Source organism: Chenopodium album, chromosome 23 (assembly GCF_948465745.1).
Source record: "Chenopodium album chromosome 23, dcCheAlbu1.1, whole genome shotgun sequence".
Classification (NCBI taxonomy): Eukaryota; Viridiplantae; Streptophyta; class Magnoliopsida; order Caryophyllales; family Amaranthaceae; genus Chenopodium; species Chenopodium album.
In genome coordinates, this window is record NC_137856.1 from 7126947 (window position 1) to 7148604 (window position 21658).

The window sequence follows — 21658 nt, forward strand, 5'->3', positions numbered from 1 at the left end:
GTTAAACCTTGGTCTTGATTTTTAGCTAGAGCTGGTGCTGATAACGTGCTAAATATGGAAGAGAAAATATAGAGAGATGGGAGAAATTTGTTACGTTCTGTATATTATTCCATATAGTATGGGATATATATACATGTATTTTATCTAGGGTTCCATCATTGAATAAGTTCAAATTCTAGAATATTCCTGATGATACATGAGATAATAGTCATCCATATCTAGATGTTTCATAACAAATCTCTCTTACTATTCATTTATTCAATATTCACTATTGAACAGTCAATAAGTTAAGGGATATGACGGCCCTACTAGATTATTATTACCATTATTAACATTATTATTGTTAAGCATACGGAAAAAAAAAAAAAAAAAAAGGGATACGACGGCCCTACTAGATTAGAATTAATGGATACCATGATACAACGTCAAAGCAAGGCCCCTTGGTGCAAACGACATGGATGATACGCACATAAGAAGACGCATAATTTTGTAGTATGGTGATACTAGTCGACATAAGTAGTAAAAGACTTGCGAGTTTGCGACGACTGCATCATCATTGACTTGGTCAATTATAGTGAGGAGTCGATCTCCTCCAACCCTCCATTATCCACTCTCTTTGATCAAGTTTATAGAGAGCATTGTATTTATCTCTCTCTTCATTCTTAGAGTTTTTCTGAATTGTTTAAGGAGGAAGCCATGAACAACTCAACTACAGCCACTTGTCGTATGTTGATCTTTACTCTTATCTTTACTGTTTTCTTGTAATATATTCTCATAAGTACTTGTTTTCTTGCATGCTTAACTATGTGATTAATTAGACTCCCAATTGGATTATATTTAGATGGGATCGTACGTGATCAGGTTGTTTGACTTTTTTTTTTTTTTTTTTTATTTTTTTGCTATAATTACAATTTTAGGGATGCGTTTTCTTTCTATAAACCTAGATGAACTGCAATTACTACATAAGAATGTTAATTTGTAAATGTCATGTGTTGTACATTTATTGGTCCAAAAAATTAAAATAGATCCCTCCCTATTTCCAATACTCAATCCCTCCATCCCAGCCCCACATAAAATCACCCCTTCACTTTCCCCACCTCGAAAATCACCCTCCCCTTATTTGTAGTAGGAATTTCTATCTCTCTCTCTTTCCTAAACCAAGCACCCGCTGGTTTTGATGGTGCAGGGGGCTTGGGTTGGTTTCAAGATGGTGGTTTGTTAGGGTAGTTTTGAGTTGGGGGATTTAGGGCGATCGGGGAGTTTTCATGGTGGAGGGTTGGATTTTTGGGGTAACATGGTGGAGGAATGGTGTTGGGGGCTTGGGGCTGGATAGGAGGGTATAGATTAGTTTTAATTTAGTTTAATTTTTTGTTTATTTTGGACCACTTACAGATCAACACGTGTTAAAGTAGTCTGTTTTAAGAAATGCACCACCACATAGTTGGGAGTACAAAAAAGACAAAGGTTAAAATTGAGATTTTTATTTGTTGCTCCGTAATACCAATTTTCCACAACTTTGTTAATGCTTTATATTTGCCCGCCTCAATATGCTACTTCGTATAAAAAATTTCATACTACTACTAGATATAAGACATTCTATGTTAGACGTTAATTAAAGATAGTGAAACACAATTTGGTATAAATGTTGAAATTATAATAGAGCTAATCGGTGGAGATGGTACATTCAATGTGAATGGAATCGAAAGTTTTGGAAAAGAAGTGAACTGGGCAACATGCGGGCGGTCATATGTAATAGTCTCCATTTTCGGCCCACAAAACAGTGGTACGTTTTTTGTTTTTATTACTGTACTAGCTTATATATTTGCATTTACGGAGTATTTTTTATGAAGCATTTTTTGTGCTTATTATAACGACCATTTTGAATACAAAATTTTTACAAAATTCAATAAATTTTGTCCATTGTCTGTCTCTTTTTTATTGGATATTTAGGAGAAAATACAAATTTATCTTCTTGATCAACAAAATATGTTTATCAAATGGTTAAAATGTAAATAAATTAACAACTTTTTATCAAATATGAGACCTACAATTGTTGATTTATTTACAGCTATATCATGTTGAGTTGACAAAGTTGTTGATTTATTTACAATTTTGGCATTTGACAAACAAAATATGTTTATCTGAGTGATAAACTAGGAATTCCTCGATCACAAGTACCTTGCTAACTGTAACTTGTGTTTGGTATTGTAGGGAAAAGTACACTATTGAACCATTTATTTGGAACCAACTTCAAGGAGATGGATGCGCGTAAAGGAAGGTTAGCTATTAAAAGCTCATGCTGTTTTCGGGTAATAAAGTGAAAAAAGTCCGTAAATTGAAAGCTAAATACTTCGTATAAAGCTTAGAAAATACTTTATTGTGTCTTAACTTAGGGTCTGTTCTCTTCAGCTTATTTTCAATTCAATTCAGTTCAGCTCCAATCAATTCAATTCAATTCAGTTCAGTTCTTATCTTAATTTTCTTCTTTCATAAAATATTAAGTTCAGTTCAATTCAATTCTGTTCAGCTTTAATAATTTCAGTTCAGTTCAGTTTAGCTCATTTCAGTCAATCAGAACAGTCCCTTACTACAAGTACTAGCAAGATGAGAATACAAAGTACATTCCTTGGCTGACGTTTGATGGTTTTCACTTTTTACAAACAATACTTGCTTTTAATTGGTTTTTGTGAATAAAAATTAAATTAGTTGAAACATAATCGTTGAAGCCTTGTTCAATTCATCTCGACACAATCTACATACTAATATATACTTCCTTCATTTTATAGTACTTGCAACACATTTCTTTTTCATAGTTGTCAATGCAATATTTCAATTATTAATATATTTAATTACCAATACTTATAAATCATAATCATTTGATACTAAAATAGAGACAAATCTAACAAGATCCCACATTATAACTATCTATATGTTAGCTTAGTTAATACGAACAAGATACCAATTATTAGTTGAGACGAACACTACAAGAAGCGGGTGATCGAATTGTATGTGAGTTCCTAATGACTTATTTTGCGGAATGTAAAACAGAAGGTAAAGGAACTTGCAATGCACACAAAGTTTTACGAGGATACCTTTCAAGGTCCAACTAGAAGTAAAACCTCGACTCTCTTACGGATTTCCAGAACCAAATCAATCTACTATATATAATATAGGGTAAACACACAAGTTACAACTTATATTATTATACTCAGACCTTTACTCACAAGTTTCAGACTGAATTTGCTACACAGTAGGTCCCTAATCTACCTAACCTAAGTCCTAAGTAAGATTTACTCGTACTCCTTGAGAACTCTAACTCTCAGCTTTAACCTAGAAGCCTACGACTCAGTATGCAAAGAAGTAAATCTCTCTCTCACTCACTCACACACACACACACACACACACATACACACACACACACATCCAATAACCCAACTGATATAATAAATTGACCCTAGTATATGAAAGGTAAGCTATGCATGAAGCCTGAAACAAACATGACAAAGTGATATACTAGGCAAACTTACACAAATATGCACACTACGATTCCTTCATACATAAACTCACTGAAAAATATGAAATGTGATGACTACGATTTATATAAGACTAGCTCATATAGAAAGTAGGGTTTTAAAAAGATAATTAAGTTATTTTTCCAAAATCACAAAACATGGTTTTAAGTAAATCTATTTCAAAGAAAATCTATTTTAGAAAAGTTAAACTTATCAAAGATAAGTAATGAAAAGGATAATATCTTTTGACATTGAGTTTTTAAGAAATAAAGCACTTTAGAAAATCTTTTCTTAAAAACTTATCTTTTTAACCTTTCCTATTTTAAGCTTGCCAAGCCCTTTTGTCACGTTTCTAATAGATTTTCACACATAAACTTAACAATCATATTTACAGCTAATCTAAGAGATAAAAACCTGCTTCGCCAATATCTTGTAAGCCAACATACTTGGGCTTCACACAATCCATGACTAAGTCCTGCTGTCACTTTACTTCTAGTTCTCAACTGGAACTTTGTAGGCCAAGTTCTTGTGAAACTTGCTGCCTCTAACGCAGGCCAAATTGAAGTTCTTAACTTGCTATTTTCAAGTTCCTATTAGGGAACTCAATTAGTTCTTGTTAGAGAACTCTCCTTCTATATTCTTTAACCTTTCCTTGGAACCTCTTCATGTCTTCTTAATTTAGATTTGACCTGTTCTAATCACAACACTTAGAGAACTCTCATTAGTTGAAATTTGATGATTTATATTCATCATTATCAAAACCTTTAACCTTCAACAAGATGGAACATAATCGTTGAAGTCTTTTTCAATTCATCTCTATACAATCGATATACTAATATATACTTTCTCCATTTTATAATACTTGCAACACTTTTCTTTTTCATACATGTCAATACATTATTTCAATTGTTAATATATTTAATTACCAATACTTATAAATCATAAGCATTTGATACTAAAATAGAGACAAATCTAACAAGATCCCACAATTTAACTATCTATATGTTAGCTTAGCAATCATCAAACTAGTCAAAGGAAAGGATATAAATAATTTCAAAATCAAAATGTTGCAACTTATGTATATGTATATGTATATGTATATGTATATATATTATGTATTTATATATATGTATGTATGTATGTATATATATGTATGTATGTATGTATGTATGTATATGTATGTATGTATGTATGTATGTATGTATCACTACTAGAAAAAGGCCCATTTCCGACGGAAAAATTCCGTCGAAAACACCTTAAAATCCGTCGGAAAAAGTTGTCGGAAAAGCCGTTGTAGGAAAAACCACCTTTTCCGACGAAAATGCCGTCGGAAACACTATTCCGACGGAGTTTCCGACGGAATTTTTTGTCGGAAGACAATTTCTGGTACCTGCGAATTCCGTCGGAAACTATTTTCGGGAAATTAAAAAAATACGCCGTGCCACCACCGGCACGACGAATCACCACCTCCAACCACCCACAAAGGCTGTCAACCCCAACCAAACCAACCTTCTCAAACCCTAACCCACTGCCACCACCGCCACTACAACCCGCCACCACCGCCACTACAACCCACCACCACCGCCACCCACTAAATTAACCCACACCACAAAACCAAACCTAAGCTAGACCCAAACCCCTAACCCAGACCCGACTTACCCAGACCCAAACCCCTAACCCAGACCCGAGTTACCCGGACCCAAACCCCTAACCCAGACCCGACTTACCCAGACCCAAACACAGATCCAAACCCCCCAAACCCAGACCCGACCTAAAACACCCAAACACCTAACCCAGACCTAAACGAACCTTCTCTCACCACCCAAACCCTAACCCTAACCTTAGCCTTGGCGGCACCCACCACCACCTCCCTCGACCCACCCTTAAACTGACCCTAAAACCACCAACGAGCCACCAGAACCACCAAATTTCAAAAAAAAAAAAAAACAAACAAAAGAAAGAACATTAAAAACATCAAAGCATACCTTTAATTATGAAATTAGCTTCGAATTTCACCAAATTTTGGTTAATAAGGCTTAATTCGACAATAAAAACTCTAGATCTAGAGTTTTGATTGTCGAATTTAACCTTAAAACCGTATAAAATCAAAAATACGAAGGAGAGGACGTAGGGTCGGAGAGGAAGTACGAAGGAGAGGCTCGTAGAGGAAGAACGAAGGAGAGGAAGTACACGAAGGAGAGGGTCGTGGGTGAGAAAGAAGGGGGAGAAGATGAGGAAGCCATAGATGAGAGAGAAACAGCAAAAGAAAGGAGAGAGAATGAAAAGGGGGAAGTGAAATAAAACGGCTAAGGGGTGAAATAAAAGGAGGGCTGCTTTTAGAGTTTGAATTTTTTTTTTAAAAATATTTTCCGACGGAATATTCCATCGGAAATTTCCGACGGACTTTAATTCCGTCGGAAAATTACATTTCCGACGGAATTTTCCGTCGGAAAGCTTATATATTCCGACGGATTTATTTTACGTCGGAAATCTCCGACGGATTTCCAACGGATCCTAATAATTCGTCGTAAATGTCCGACGGAATAAAAATCCGTCGTAATTTCCTATGTTTCCGACGGAATTAGGTATCCGTCGGAATCAATCCGTCGGAAATAGGCCTATTTCTAGTAGTGGTATATATGTATGTATGTATATATATGTATGTATATGTGTATGTATATGTATATATATGTATATATATATATGTATATATATATATATATATACATATATATATATATATATATATATATATATATATATATATACATATATACATATATACATATATATATATATACATATATATATATATATATATATATATATACATATATATATACATATATAATATGTATATATACATACATATATAATATGTATATATATATATACATATTATATATGTATATATATATGTATATATATATATATATATGTATATATATATATATATATGTATATATATATATATATATATACACACAACGGATATACTTTCAAAATATTGCTTTAACAATTAGTAAAATATAATTAAAAATAGGAAAATTTGGATTTTGGTACCTCGAAAATGGGAGTAAGTGAATTTTATTACCCATCTAAAATTATATTTTAAATTGGCACCTCAAAAATGACTAAACTATAGATATCAGTACTTCCGTTAGCATTCTGTCAACTTTGCCGTTAGTGGGTCCCATTATCTAATTATTTAATAATTTAATTTATTAAAAAAAATATTTAATTAAAAAAAACTTTAAAAAAAAATTTAAAAAAAACTTTAAAACATAATAAAGAAACATAAGCATGTGAATAAGGGACAGAGGGAGTACATATATAATCTGAGTTTGTTGACTAGTACCTTCTAATTTTAAAAACATCAAAAGTTACCACCTTCTTGCCCCCCAATTACCACGTGACGTCATTTTGGGCTCATTATTTTCCTTTTCTCCCTATTTCTCTCACATTTCTCATTCCTAACTCGATTCTCATCCCCTTCCACTTTTTTCCCATGTGAATAAGGGACAGAGGGAGTACATGTATAATCTGAGTTTGTTGACTAGTAATATAATCATGCGATTCATGCCCATATAAGCAATAATAGTAAAGTACCTATATATACAGCGAAAAAGTAAAATATATAAGTTTGTTCTTCTTGTCAGATCTGCGACCACCAAAGGTATTTGGCTAGCAAGATCATGTGATGGCATGGAGCAGCCCTTAACTATAGCAATGGATGTGGAGGGTGCCGACAGTCAATAAAGAGAGGTAACCGGATCGCCGTCACCGTTGTATCATTCATCGATTTTGAATCACTTTGATGCTCTTGGCATAAATTCATGTAACAACCTATTTTCCTCAAGTATGCTCATTCTCTTGCATTTACTAGGATGATACTGCTTTTGAGAAACAAAGTGCTCTCTTTGCTCTTGCAGTTTCCGATATAGTGCTTATAAACATGTAAGTTTGTGAAATACTTACTTTTATTATTATTATTGTTGTATTTCCTTAATTACATACATGATTATTTCCACTGATCTAAATCTTTAAATTTAGGTGGTACAATGACATTGGACGTAGAAATGCAGCATGTAATCCTTTACTAGAGACTGTGTTTCAGGTGCTTTCTCTGCCTCTTAAGGTGGTAACTTTTGATGTTTTTGAAAATAGAAGGTGGTAATTTTCCAAAAAAAAAGTAGAAGGTGGTAATTGCTAAAATGGACATTACAGAAAGTGATAATTGGAGGGCAAAAAGGTGGTAACTTTTGATGTTTTTGAAAATAGAAGGTTGTTAATTTAGATGAACTACTACGAGAGGGGGGGGTGAATAGTAGTAAGTTCCAATCGAGGAACTTAAGCGGAATTAAACAATAAAAACGTAAAGAAAACTTAAAGCACACATCAAGTTTTACGAGGAAACCATCCAGTGCCTAATTGGAAGTAAAACCTCGGCCCTATTGGGACTTATAAACAAATTTCACTATAATAGGCAACTCTCCTAGTACAACCTATTACACAGACCTTTGCTTGCAAGTTCCACCACAGACACTTGACTCTATGATAGGACACTTCCTACCAGACCTAAGACACTTCTCAGGACCCTTTTCTCCCCTTACCCAGGACACTTTCCAGGTGACCCAAGACACTTCTCAGGTACCTTTCACTCTTTGTGCACTCACAGTCTTCACTCGAATTTTAGAGAATTCAAACTCATACACTTGTGTGAATTTAAGAGAATTCACGATCTCACCCCAAAACCAATTACAACTCAAAGACACACTCTAACACATAAATGGAAAGCTACACATGAAACCCGAAATCAAAATGATAAAGCTTAAACCTTTGGCAAACTTACTCTTAAGCACTAAGTGGTTTTCACGCTTAAAACTCTCACTTTGCTAAGCTGAAATACTTATATATTTATAGGAGTTCCTCAGCTTCTCAAACTAGGGTTTTCGCAAACAAGATAGATCAAACACAAATCTGATCTTATCTTCTATAAAACCGAGTCCAAACAGATTTAAATTCGTTTTTATAAAAACCAAATTTAATCAAATTCGTTTTTGTTAAAAGATAAGATTTTATAAAAAAAGATAAAACCAAGTTAAACCTGATTTTAGATAAAATCAATTAAGTACTTTTTTATAAAACTCATATTTATCTTTTACGAATTAGTTAGTTTGCCAAGCTCTATCTGATTTCTAATAAGTTCCAGGCATAACAGTCATTTATATGTTTACATCATCTTACGAAAACAAACTTATCTTTTATACAACTATAAGTTATGAAGTCCATCTTCTTCGGTTGATATCTTGATCTTTGCGTTGATCCTTGATTATTGAGGCTTGCCCCAGCATTACACCAGAACCAGGTCGTTACAACCCGTTTGAAGTTCCTAGTCAGAAACTTCGGGAAGTTCCATTGCTGAAACTCTTCTTCTGTTCTTTACTTGTCCTCATGGATCTTCTAAAGTTTCTTTGTTCCAGTTCCTACTTCACCCCTCTACGCTTACTGAACCTGCCAACATCACAACACTAGAAAATCCTTATTAAAAGGAAGTTTGCTCAATTCTTAGTATCATCATCAAAACCTCATAAGGGTCAACAAAGGTGGTAATTTTTTTTTTAAAAAAAAATACAAGGTAGTAATTGCTAAAATAGACATAATAGAAGGTGGTAATTGTCAAAATTTTTATTAATTAATTATGTATGTAGTTCTTTAATTAGAATGGAGTATTCCTTAAGTAATGTTTTTCAAGGTTCTAAACATGATAAAATCATTACGTTTGCCGTTTGATGGTGTTAAGGTCATGAGGCGATTGTTCAAGGCTCGTAGGATCACTCTAATTTTTGTAATACGTGATATGACAACGGTGAGTTTGTCTTTTTACATATAACGCAAGTGTGTATTTAATTATATATATGAGCTGAGGTATTATTGACAACTTTGCAATTTTGAGCAATTTTTTTTTTTTTTTTTGGCTTTTCATATCAGATGACACCTTTTGAAACAATTAAACCGGTTATTGAAGAAAATATTCAAAAGGTAATGTGAAAAAAAAAAAAAAAAGAAATTTACTAATGTATGACATTATATTTTACATTATTTATTTATAATTTTTTAAAAATTTTGCAAGATATGGGATTCGGTTTCCAAGGCACCAACCCAAGAACATATTCCTTTAAGTCAGCTTTTTGAGGTAAGTAAGTAAACCTTTCATTTTTTATTTATTTATTTTTTTTGAACAAAAACCTTTCATTTTATTTAGCTAAATTATACAACTCTTCCCGTCAAAAAAAAAAAAAATTATACAACTCTTCTTTGATACTTATACAACTACTCTTTTTTTTTTTTTTTTTTTTTTTTTTTTTTTTTGGGGGGGGGGGGGGGGAGGGGAGGTTGGCTGGTTTTTTTTTTTTTTTTTTAATATTTGGACCAATTAGGACTTGACATGTGTCAAATGACCTGATATAATAGGTCATTGACTTTTGTTGACCGGTTAGGGATTGTAGAAAAAGAATAACTCCCAAAGTTCGGATTATTCTAGAATAATCCAAAGTTGGGATTATTATAGCAAAATTGATGAAAGTTGGGATTATTATTTCTAATTTTTCCTAAAAGATCGATAATTATACAACTCTTCTTTGATACTTATACAACTCTTCTTTTTTAATTTTTTTTTTATCAAGTGTTATAAATTGACTTTTTGTATCATTGTTCACACATTAACTTTGACTTGCTTGTAGATTAAAGTCGTTGCTCTTTCTCACTATGAACATGAAACAAAGAAATTCAAAGAAAAGGTGTGGCATTATTTATTGGTTGAGTACAGTATTTTGATTTTCTTAATTAAAATTATTAATTAAAGCTGTCTAATTGAGTTCATGTAAATAATGGGCATATCAAGGTTGATAGTTTGAGGCAACAAATCAAACACTCAATAGCTCCCGGAGGATTTGTCGAAGACCGTGATAAAGTTGTACCAGCTTCATCTCTTCCTCTCAGTATGCAACATATTTGGAAAACTATTAAGGAGAACAAGGACCTTAATCTTCCTGCAGTCAAAGTAATCATGAATGCTAAACAAATTAAACTAGTAATGTGAACGAGATTTGATTCTTTTTGTTGAACTTATTAATGTAATTGTTATTGTACAAATAATTTAAAATTTCAGGTCATGGTGTCTAATATTCGGTGTCAAGAAATTGCTGATGAAAAATATAGGAAGTTTACCCAAAATCAGGTATAAAAACCCAAATACTCAACATCCCCACTTTCGATTTTCTTGTTGGTCTACTACTCTGCTTAAATTTCGTTGGCCTTTCTGTTACCATTTTTTCAGGATTGGCTTGAACTCAAAGTAGCCTCACAATCTGGCCTTGCCTCTAAATTTGGAGAAAAGCTCAATTCAATCATCGTTCATTGTTTATGCGAGTTAGTGTCTATATTTCCCTCAAAAATTATACTTGTCTGAATATGTTATGGTTTTGTACACTTTTAATTTTTATTCAAATTTTTTTTTTTTTTGGTAAAAAAGGCACTTAATTAGCGTAAACTAAACATTACAAACTCTAGTACAATTGTCTATATCAAAAGGTCCATACAATAACCAGGGGGTCGGGAAGCATCCTAGTTACGATTCATTTCATAGTCTAACATGTACACTATTTATGTAACCTTTGAGTTTATTTAATTTTGGGGTTTATATTTAAAGAAGCAATGTAGTCATAGATGTAAGTATCAATGTACCATTTTTTTTTTTTTGACAGTGAGAGCAAAAAAAGAAAAGCACAAGCGAAAATTTAAAAAGCCAAAAAAAGACCCTCGTGCACGAGCCTTTCCTGCTAACCAGTGTAAAAAAGACCCTCGGGAAGCACGTGCCCCTCCCCCACGGAGTAAAGGAGCGTCATAATCACGAAAAATCTAACCAACATCTGCCGAGTTATCGGGGGATGACCAAGACCCATCACAAATCAAATAAATATCAAACCCCGATGTGAGGTCCCCAGCAAGCTTGGCAGCAAACCCCGAATCAGCTGGCCTAGGGTTAAGGACCCAAAGCAGAGGAGTGAAGGTGAGAATCCTGAATGAGCTTGCATCCCCTGCACCAGAAGCAAGAAGTAAAACATCATCAAGAAAGACAACATGTTGCTGGAAACGTACATTATTACAGGACAATCAAATAGCCCAAAGAAGGGAGAAAAACTGCGCCAGGTTCTCCATGTCCTTAGCAGCTGCTAATAAAGAAACCATAACAAAAACCAATTGGAGAAAAGGAAGATGAAAAAGACCCTGGATATTGAAATGAAACGAGTTGCGAACCCACAAAGGAGCAATGAAATCACAGTCTCGAAACGAATGGTCGACCGTCTCCTGCTCCCTCTGGCAGAAGCAGCAAACTGAATCCATAGAAATGTCGCGAATAGCTAGAACTGAGGCTACCAGAACACCGGCCTGAATAATTTTCAGCCAAAGATCTTCCATTTTTGAAGAAGGGGAAGCGCCCAAAATTTCCTCCAATAGGGATCAGGCAAGGACCCCAAAGGAGGACACCTAATAGTCTGCTGCAATAAAAGAGCATAGGCAGACTTTAAAGAAAAGGAGACATACTTAGAGAATTTCCAATACATAAAATCATCAATAAGTTCCTGCGGATGATCTAAACTAAGGTTCCTAACGGAAGTTGGGCAATCAAAAAAACCAATGGACTCCTCGAGGAGTCACTACTAAAAATTAATGTTTTTACGACCGTCATAAACGGTCGCAAAAAATAGCAAAAACAGTCGCTAAATGTAATTGTGGCTGTCAACGGTCGTAAAGTGGTTATCGTGATTCACTTGGTCGCAAAAAGTCATAATTGCAACTGGTTGACGATCGCAATATTTTTGCGACCGTTTCCTCTATTTTCAACAACCTTTATAATAACGGTCGCAAATATAATTAATTACGACCAGTATAGTAGTGGTCGCAATATTAGCCATTTGCGACTACATTAGGCGATCACTACATATTTTAAAAAAAAAATAAGAAAAGAAAATAAGAAAACTGGAAACAAACAAAACCCAGGCCATACGCACCCTCAACTGCACCCCCTGTTCACATCCTGCACCCCATGTTCCTACCGCCAAGAGCATTACCTAAGCCACCTCTCCCTCCCCCCCACCCATTACCGCCAACCTCCCACCCTTAATCACTACTACCCCCCACTTACGCCACCACCTCCAACCTTACCCCAAAAAACCAAAAAATTAAACCCACAAATAAACCAAAATTCAAAACGAAAATCAAAATTATAAAAATTAAAAAAAAAAACCCATAAAAATATAACCTTTTGTTTTTAAGCAACCATAAAAATATAACCTAAATTCCACCAAAAATAAACCAAAAAAATAAAAACCAAATTAAAAACGAAAAACAAACTCGAAAATTACAAAAATCAAACCCAAACATTAACAAATAAAATGAAAACGAATATGAATCCCAAAATGAACAAAAACCAACATTCGAATACTGAAATTCGAAGAAAAAATCAAAACAAATTCAAATAAAAAATCAGACAAACAAGTATAAATATGATAACATACCTTAACCTCGAGTTGACTTCGAATTTCACCTCAAATTTGATTTAATAAGGCCAAATTCGACTATTAAAAGTCTAGATCTAGACTTTTCATGGTCAAATTTGACCTTAAAACCGTTAACTTGTTTAGCCATAAGATTGTGACGGTGGAGATCGTGGTGGTGGGCTCAAGCTTGACGGTGGTGGTCATGGTAGTGATGGTTGGTGCCGGTTGAATGTTTGGGCGAATTTTGATCTATTTCTTTGAAGTGTGTTTGATTTCCGGCGATAAAATTCAGATAATGAAGGAGGAGAGGAGGAATGATGGAGGAGAAGAGGAATGGAGAGAAGGAAAGAACGGAAGATGAAGATAGACTAACGTGAGAAGAGAGAGAGGAGAGAGAAAGAGAAAAGAGAGAAAAAGCGGCTGCTGAAAGAGTTAAAAAGGAATTAAGGCTAGGGTTAGTGGCCTTTTATCCCCTTTTTTTTTTAAAAAAAAAAAAAGAAAAATACTACTTACAACTGTTGAAAACGGTTGCAACTAGCGACTGTTTGCGACCGTGTGTAAAAACGGTCGTAATATGCGATTGTTTTAGTTGGTCGCAACTACTTTATTATTATTTTTAATTAATTTTCACATGTATTTATTAAAAAAGAATTATTCAAATATACTTGTGACGGTGTAAATGGTAATATACGGTCGCAAAATTGCGATTGCCTTTAAAATGGTCGCAGATTTCTAGTTTTGCGATTGTTTTATTGACGGTCGTAAAAAAACGGTCGCAACTTGACCGAATTCTAGTAGTGAGTCCCACCTGTTAGAATGCGGATCAATCTTATCAAACACATGAGTCAGAAGATCCAACTAAGATAAACTATCCTTGAATAACACTAGACCCCTCGCCTGCTGTAATGCGGACCCTATTACCTTTAGCCACTTTCCAACATACACCTGAAGCAACAGCCGAAAGAGCCATCTATAACCCACGACAACCCCATGAGGGGCGAGAAATACGAGCTTAGAAACCAAAAGTTGAGGATTTCAAAACATCCTCCACTCTATACCTGCAAGGAGGACAGAATTAAAGATGGAAATGTTGCGCAAACCCAAACCCCCCAAACCTTTGGGTAAGTGAAGTAGAGAAGCCGAGCGCAACGCCAAACCCTTCCGAGAACCAGACGATCTCCACCAAAAGCTGGCAAGCATACTATCTAGTTGAGATGCTACAGAAGACTGTATCTTGAAAACAGACAAGATATGATTATATGATGCGACTGACATCGAATTTATGATAACCAGTTTTGCTGCTGCCGACAAACAAAAAGAATGAGGCAAAGGCAGACAACTGGCTAAAAACTGAAAGGATTATGTATGTGCTAGCTAAGTTTACGATTAACGACAATTAACAATAATCAAAGAACAAAATCAAGTAAGACGAAAAACAAGAACAAATTTACCATGAAAACCCAATGCCGGGAGAAAACCCACCAATCCACGATGAAGTAACTTGATGATGATGATTACAAGCTCTCAATACACCATGAAAGCTCACACCTCTCTTAATTCACTCTCTTAAACCCTAAAAAGATGAACTAATCTCAAGAGGCTTTTTCTCTCTCTTAAATCTAACATCATACCCTAATAAATGACATACATGAGTTTATATAGTCTAAGAGTACAAGAGTAATCAATGGCTAAGATTAAAATGCAGCTTACATCGACTAAAATCGAACCGTCGAACAGAGCAGCAGGGGTTCGACCGAACCTACCTTGTGTTCAGTCGAACTTGAGGTGGTTCGGTCGGACCTCCCTTGGTTTGACCACACCTTTGCTAGAAATGAAAATGATGTTGCTACTGCTTCAAAGGTTCGACCGAACTCCCCAAACTCCATTGTTCTTGTTCGGTCGAACTTCTTCCAACAAGCAGTTCATTTGCATCTCCCTTATGCCTCCATACTCTTGAACCACTCTCCACACAATACAAAACCCAACAACAACCTTGTCGATTAAAACCCTAAATGACAGAGAAGTTATAAACCAAATATTAACAACTTTAAAAAAAAAAAAAAAAAAAAAAAAAAAAAAAAAAAAAAGTCGGATATATTTTATTTCCGTATAAGCTAACAAGACAAAATAATTGAAACAAGGAAGATGAGACAAACATGCAAAATTCTTTACATTGAACTATTATAAAATTAAGGGTTTTTCTAAGCTATACCCCTAAGGTATTCGAGTTTCTAAGGTGTATCTATGCTATTTCAAGTTTCTAAGTTGTACCCCTCAACTCACTACCATTAATTAATGGTACCCTCCTTGAGACTTCCACGTAACCTAAAGTTAACTATAAATTTAATAGAAATATGATAAAAGGTAAGGAAATGGTAGGAGAAATAAATCTTAGCCACCGCAACCCTAATAATGAAAACTGAAGCCACAAAATTACACTCTCGAATAATTTTTAAACAACTAATTATATGGGTACATTTTAGTATTGATAAGGAGTTGAAGGGCACGACTTAGAAACATGAAAAAGCATGGGTACATCTTAGAAACTCGAATACCTTAAGGGAATAGCTTAGAAAAACCCCAAAATTAATTAGTGAGAGCATCTTCAATAGTTGTAGTTAGGGTCCTTAGGAACAATAATACTTAAAATATTTAAAAGTCTATATCTACTAGCTTGTCTGTTCCAGCTAAATTATGGAATTAATTAGATTGTGTTAGCGGACCAACTCAACCAAAAGCTTAAGCTGATAGTTGAGGCCCAGGAATATGTTTTATACTCTATCACTCCCCCTCACACAAGAACTTGTTGGGCTAGAAGTGTGGATGCAGCATGTGCCCTCCTCATACCCTGCGCTTAATATTCTACTTGAAAGTGGGGGGGGGGGGGGTGGGCTCCGATACCATGTTAGTGGACCAACTCAACCAAAAGGTTAAGCTGATAATTGAGGCCCAGGAATATGTTTTATACTCTATCAAATTTGTTGACAAAATAACTGCTTGGGAAAAAATTGCAAAAATCCCTAATGATATATCATTGGCTCATTCTCTCTCTTTTTTTTATTTTTTGTGAAAGTATTCTCCTGGCTCATTTATTTGAATAACTAGCATATAGCTAATTATTGGAACACAAATTAGTTATAATGAAAATTAGTTTGAAATCTTATGTATCATGACAATTTGGATCGGAGATGCTTAAATTATATAAGTATATGAATTTTTCGTTTTTCAGGTATGATTTAGAGGTTGCAGATTATGATGGGGATATCCGAACCAAGACAAAGAAGAAATTAGAACATGATTTGATAGAAGTATAGTAAAACCTTCTATCTTTGTTACAATTGTTAATTTGAGAATCTTTCTTATAGTGTTTTTTTTTTTTAAAAAAAAAAAAAAAAAAAAAAAATTAGTGGCGTTGTTTGTAGTAACATAAAATTAGATGCATGAGCACACTGCACACAACCACATGGTATATGGGCAATATGGCACATTAAATTACTCACATATCTATAAAGTAAATGACACAATTACATCAACACACTTTAACAAGCTTAATATCAATTATAAATAAATACTGTATAATTTTTATTTTATTTTGGGGAGTTGAAAGTTGTGTAATTGCATATATCAATTTCTCCTAATTAAATTGGTCATCATATATATCATGAGATTATTTGTTCTCCCATTTAGAAATAAAGGATTTTGTACTGATAATAATACTCCTTTTTTTTTTTTTCTACATTAGCTTGTTGAACCAGCTGTTGAATCCAGTTTGCGGCATCTACGTTTAAATTCAGTGAAGAGGTTTAAGGAGCTCTTCAACGAATCTCTAAAACAAGAACAAGGATTTTCTGCTGCTTTCAATAGATGCAAAGATATCTGTGTGACACATTTTGCAGAAGGATGTACAGGTTAACCTTTACTTGATAGCTACAAAATGGAATATTAACTTTATGAGCTTCGTATGATCGTATTTTATGATTTTCTGAATAAAGCGTAATATCTTGAAATATTTAAAATATCCAATATCTAAAATTTTGATGAAGTAAACTAATTACTCCATTAGATCTATTAAGAAGCTAAGTCTTACATGATTTAATTAATAACATGGTATGCAGTCTTTTTTGAAAATCTGGCCCAATGTTTTGATGCTCAATCTCATTGCAACTCCCCGACGCCCACACAGTCGCAGCAACAGCCCAATGCAGCTACATTGGGCCAAGCACAGCAGCAAGCTCCTCCTCGTCCAGTCCAACAGCATCAACATCAAATACCTTGTAACCCCCGTCTATAATTTATTGAATACAATCCAAACGGAAAAGTTTCACACAAACTCACATCAAAATTTATTTTGTATCTTGCTTCAACAGATCCATTTGTTGAACAATGGCACGCAAACAGTAATGTATCAAGAGCAAGGTCCAAGCTTGTCAGTGATATCTATGATTATATGGCTACTGTCCGCCTTTCCAAATTGGCTGAAGTTACTTCACTTTATGAGGTACGTGTTTTTGTATACAATACTCATTTGCTTTGAGATAATAGATACGTATAATAAGATCATGTGCTTCCTTCGTCCCATAATATAGTTCCTGTTTTCCTATTTTGGGAACTTTTGGATAGTATGTAAATATCATTATACCATCACCTTCTTAAGTTTATGCATTGTACTTCCTAATTTAGTTTTGAATTTTGAACATGCTTTGTACTTTTTTTTCGTTCCTTTTGTTGAATCCCATTGTAGCCCACTTATGAGTGTCCCACATTGGAGAAAGAGGAGAGGTGGTTCCACTTTATAAGGTAGAGGAGTAACTCCTACTATTGCCAATTGGTTTTAGTATGGAAGCTTCAAAGCCTTGTTTGTGGACCCAACTCTCCTCCTCCTTGTTCGGGTTGCTCAGGCCCATTTCATATTGTTTTGAAATTTAACATGGTATCAGAGCCCAGGTTTGTTGGGCCATTTATAACTGGGTATTTGTCAAGCCACTGGTTAAGGGGCCTCTATTGGATGTTCATTCCCAAAGAGGATTTATATTGTACCTTCTGGTGTGCTCTAGTTCTAAGGACACTCATAAGTGAGGGGGAGTGTTGAATCCCATTGTAGCCCACTTATGAGTGTCCCACATTGGAGAAAGAGGAGAGGTGGTTCCACTTTATAAGGTAGAGGAGTAACTCCTACTATTGCCAATTGGTTTTAGTATGGAAGCTTCAAAGCCTTGTTTGTGGACCCAACTCTCCTCCTCCTTGTTCGGGTTGCCCAGGCCCATTTCATATTGTTTCGAAATTTAACACCTTTTATTCACTTTCTCCTCCTATTTCTTAAATATCGTGAGAAAACACAAACAAAAACTATATCATGGGACGGAGGGAGTATTTGATTAGTGTCTAACAAAGTGGTCCTACATATGATGTTGTAGGCGAGGTTAAGTGTGGCTCTCATAGGACCCGTTAGTAGGGTTTTGTTGGATACTACAAATGATAAAGCCTGGCCATCAATAAAAGAAATTCTTCAACGTGAGATACATCATGCAGAGACTGGGCTTGCAGAAGTTTTTATTCAGTTTGATTTGGATGAACAAATGCAAAAAAACATGCGCGCAAAGCTAGAGGATTATGCAAGAAGTGTGGTTGAGGCAAAAGCTAGGGAACACGCGCAAAACATCTCGAGCCTTATGAAAGCTAGGTAATTTATTTATTTATTTATTTATTTATTTATCTAAAATTAGGTACGGTCAGTTCACCTCGACCTATATTCAACTCAGCTAATTTCATTTAAATATTTTTAGGGTTTTTCTAAAAGCTATGTTTATGTGGTTGATGAGTTTTTTTTAAGGTATGCACATGTATTTTCAAAATTATAAAATGTGCATGTCTTCCAAATTAAGATGTTTATTTAACCGTACCCTTTAATGTTAACCTAATGTCAATAGTTGTGTTAATTGTTAATTACGCCACTTTGGAGAGAAATTTCATATCCAAATTGATTGAGTTAGACTTTTAGAGTGATGTAAGAGGAATTACAATAAGCATATTTTTTTTCATATAATTCTCAAGCTCTCATGTACTTCTTTTTTCTCCTCCATTTCTTATTATTCCCCACCCACCCCCCCCCCTTTTTTATTTTAACAATTACTAACGTTGAGTTAACGTTAGAGGGAACAGTTAATTAAACAATACTGTACAACTTAAGTTGGAAGACGCAACTTGTAATTTAGGAAAAGAGACTTAACGACCTCAAGGTTATAGTTTAGAAAAACTCAAAATTTACAGGAAAAGTAAATCTAATTTATCAAGTGAGATATCAATAAATTTGTATATTTTTAAACTTATAGTTTTACTAGTGTTTTTGGGCGGAGGTAGAGTGTATTATATTTTTTAATTCTTTATTTTGTGTTTTAGATTCATAAGTTTATTCAGCTTGGAGGGTCATGTTCAACGGGAATGGACTGAGAATACAAATATTGAATCAATTACAAAAATTGCTCATTATGCGGTATGTAAATGAAATTTGGTGAAATTTACTTGGTAGTTTCTCAATCTTTTGGAAATTGTTAAACGTACTAATTTTTTTTTTTCTTCTTATGATCCAAATATTTTTGTAGTGTCTTAAACTCTTATCTGCTCTGGCTGCAATTCAGTTGGATGATAAATTTGAGGACCTTGAAAAATATTTAGTTGCTTTATTGGATGATAAATTTGAGGACCTTGAAAAATATTTAGTTGCTTTATTCCATGATAAGTGCTGGGAGAAGGTTCAGGCTCTAACATCAACCAGCTGGAATAAGGTTAGGTTTCTAGCTTACTCTTTGTATAAAAACAAAGGAAAACGATATGAATGAATTGAAGCACATGATTGTATATGTTTAATACGAAGTATTAACATAATTGGTTTTAGTTTAAAAATTCAAATAAATCGTGTATCGCACGGGTTTTATCTAATACATTCCTATCTCAATATAATTTGATGATTTTCAACAATGATACGGATATCGTAAGAGGGAGGAGAGAGAAAAATAGAGTAAAAATAAAGGAGAGATAATAGATTGTCATAAATTAGGAAACAAAACATTAAATACACCAGATCTAATATAATCCATATATATTAAAAGTAAAAGTATGGAGCTTAAACCCTAACAACGTTATAATTATATCTTTTTGTATATATATGTAGATTCCATTATCAGAAACAGTTATAACTCCGTTGCAATGCTTATTACTTTGGGAGAAATTCCTAAAGGAGACAAATCCATTTATTGTTGGTGCTATTGCCGAGGCTACTGAGCATAAACGGGAGGTGTGATTTTATTTCCTTGTACTAGATCATCTACAATCTTATTTTTCATAAACTTATATGTTTGTTAACTCTTGTCTTTATATTTAACTACTAACAAGTTATCATGATTTATTTCCTTAAATCCTCAGAAGGTTCAGAGACGCCGAAGACGTGCTAAATTATCTCTTAATATAGTACAGGTCGTGACAAACGTGACATTAACTATATTAGGTGGTGGTCCTATTTTTAGTAATAATTAGAATGCTCAACCTGATTTCCCTAATTTTAAACTTCTCTATAGTCAAAGGTTGTTTATCATCACAATGGAAGATTTGGAAATCTGCAGTAATTCCTTGGGTAGTCGAGGAATGGTATTGGTACATATTGTTGAGTAAATTCATATTCATATTCATAATACGAAGTACTCCTATATATAGAAAATAATTCCATGAAACAAATATACATAAGAGTGTAAGACTATGCATTTACATATTCCGTAATATGTACTGTACTTTTTTAATTATCATTGTGTACCTATTTTTCACACTAAGGCTTATTCATGTGAGTCCACTATCATGTTTTTGGTGTTGCGAGCCTCGCGATCGGGTTTAGTTAGCCCGCGCCTTTTTATTGGACTTTTGTTATTGAACCCGGTCTCACGTGTGTCCGGTCTCACACAAAACCTTTTGTTGTTATTGTTGTATTGTATGCCTATTAAATTACTTTATCCGTGTGTTGATTTGTTAATTTGAGGATTAATTAAATAGTATCCTCTATGTAAAGACCACGTCATTATTAATTACAACCTTCAATTTAGATGATTTTAAAATAGCTACAACAAATTAGAAAATTCTAAATAGCTACAACATTTTGTAGTTGTTCGTGCATTGTACTCTTTTTCAATCACATCTGAAGATCTGATCATTTGCAATTTTAAATCTACACTCTACCCTTGTTATTTGGATATTTTTGCGATGATAACAATAAAAATGTAGTAGTTATAAGAACGGCTATTTCACCAAATGCCACTGAGAAATTTAAAAATTCACCAAATGCCACTCAGTTCTTAAATAATTCACTGAGTGCCATTATTGACTAACGGTCGTTAACTCCGTTAGTCATTTGGGCTTAATTTTGACACATGTCATGATATGATTGGTCTATTTATTTTAATTTATAAAAAATAATAAAAAATATATATATATAAAAAAAATAAATCCCAATATTTTCCCAGCCACCTTCCCACCACCGCCAAACCTAGACCCTCCCCTTATCTCGCCAGAAAACGGCCACCCACCCCCTTAACCACCTAA

At 34.1% G+C, this 21658-nt stretch overlaps 1 protein-coding gene across 1 annotated transcript; it reads left to right on the forward strand.

The window, feature by feature from the left end:
* The first annotated feature begins 621 nt into the window (after positions 1-621).
* LOC145606711 (protein ROOT HAIR DEFECTIVE 3 homolog 1-like) lies at positions 622-20895 on the forward strand. Its single transcript, XM_081662536.1, has 22 exons — positions 622-724; positions 1661-1783; positions 2212-2278; positions 7172-7277; positions 7399-7469; positions 7566-7629; positions 9316-9381; positions 9504-9554; positions 9646-9708; positions 10256-10312; positions 10417-10575; positions 10684-10752; positions 10852-10943; positions 16305-16383; positions 16818-16983; positions 17191-17349; positions 17443-17573; positions 18490-18755; positions 19472-19565; positions 19675-19857; positions 20244-20366; positions 20495-20895. Coding segments are annotated over exons 5-22 (1935 nt in total). The 5' UTR covers positions 622-724; positions 1661-1783; positions 2212-2278; positions 7172-7277; positions 7399-7467; the 3' UTR covers positions 20606-20895.
* Positions 20896-21658: the final 763 nt, after the last annotated feature.

What these genes read in the sequence shown, in the direction of transcription:
- LOC145606711 (XM_081662536.1), top strand. An exon ending in TAGAACATGATTTGATAGAA is followed by an intron (nt 16,384 to 16,817) that starts GTATAGTAAAAC and finishes TTTCTACATTAG; the next exon opens with CTTGTTGAACCAGCTGTTGA. An exon ending in CTACTGAGCATAAACGGGAG is followed by an intron (nt 20,367 to 20,494) that starts GTGTGATTTTAT and finishes TTAAATCCTCAG; the next exon opens with AAGGTTCAGAGACGCCGAAG.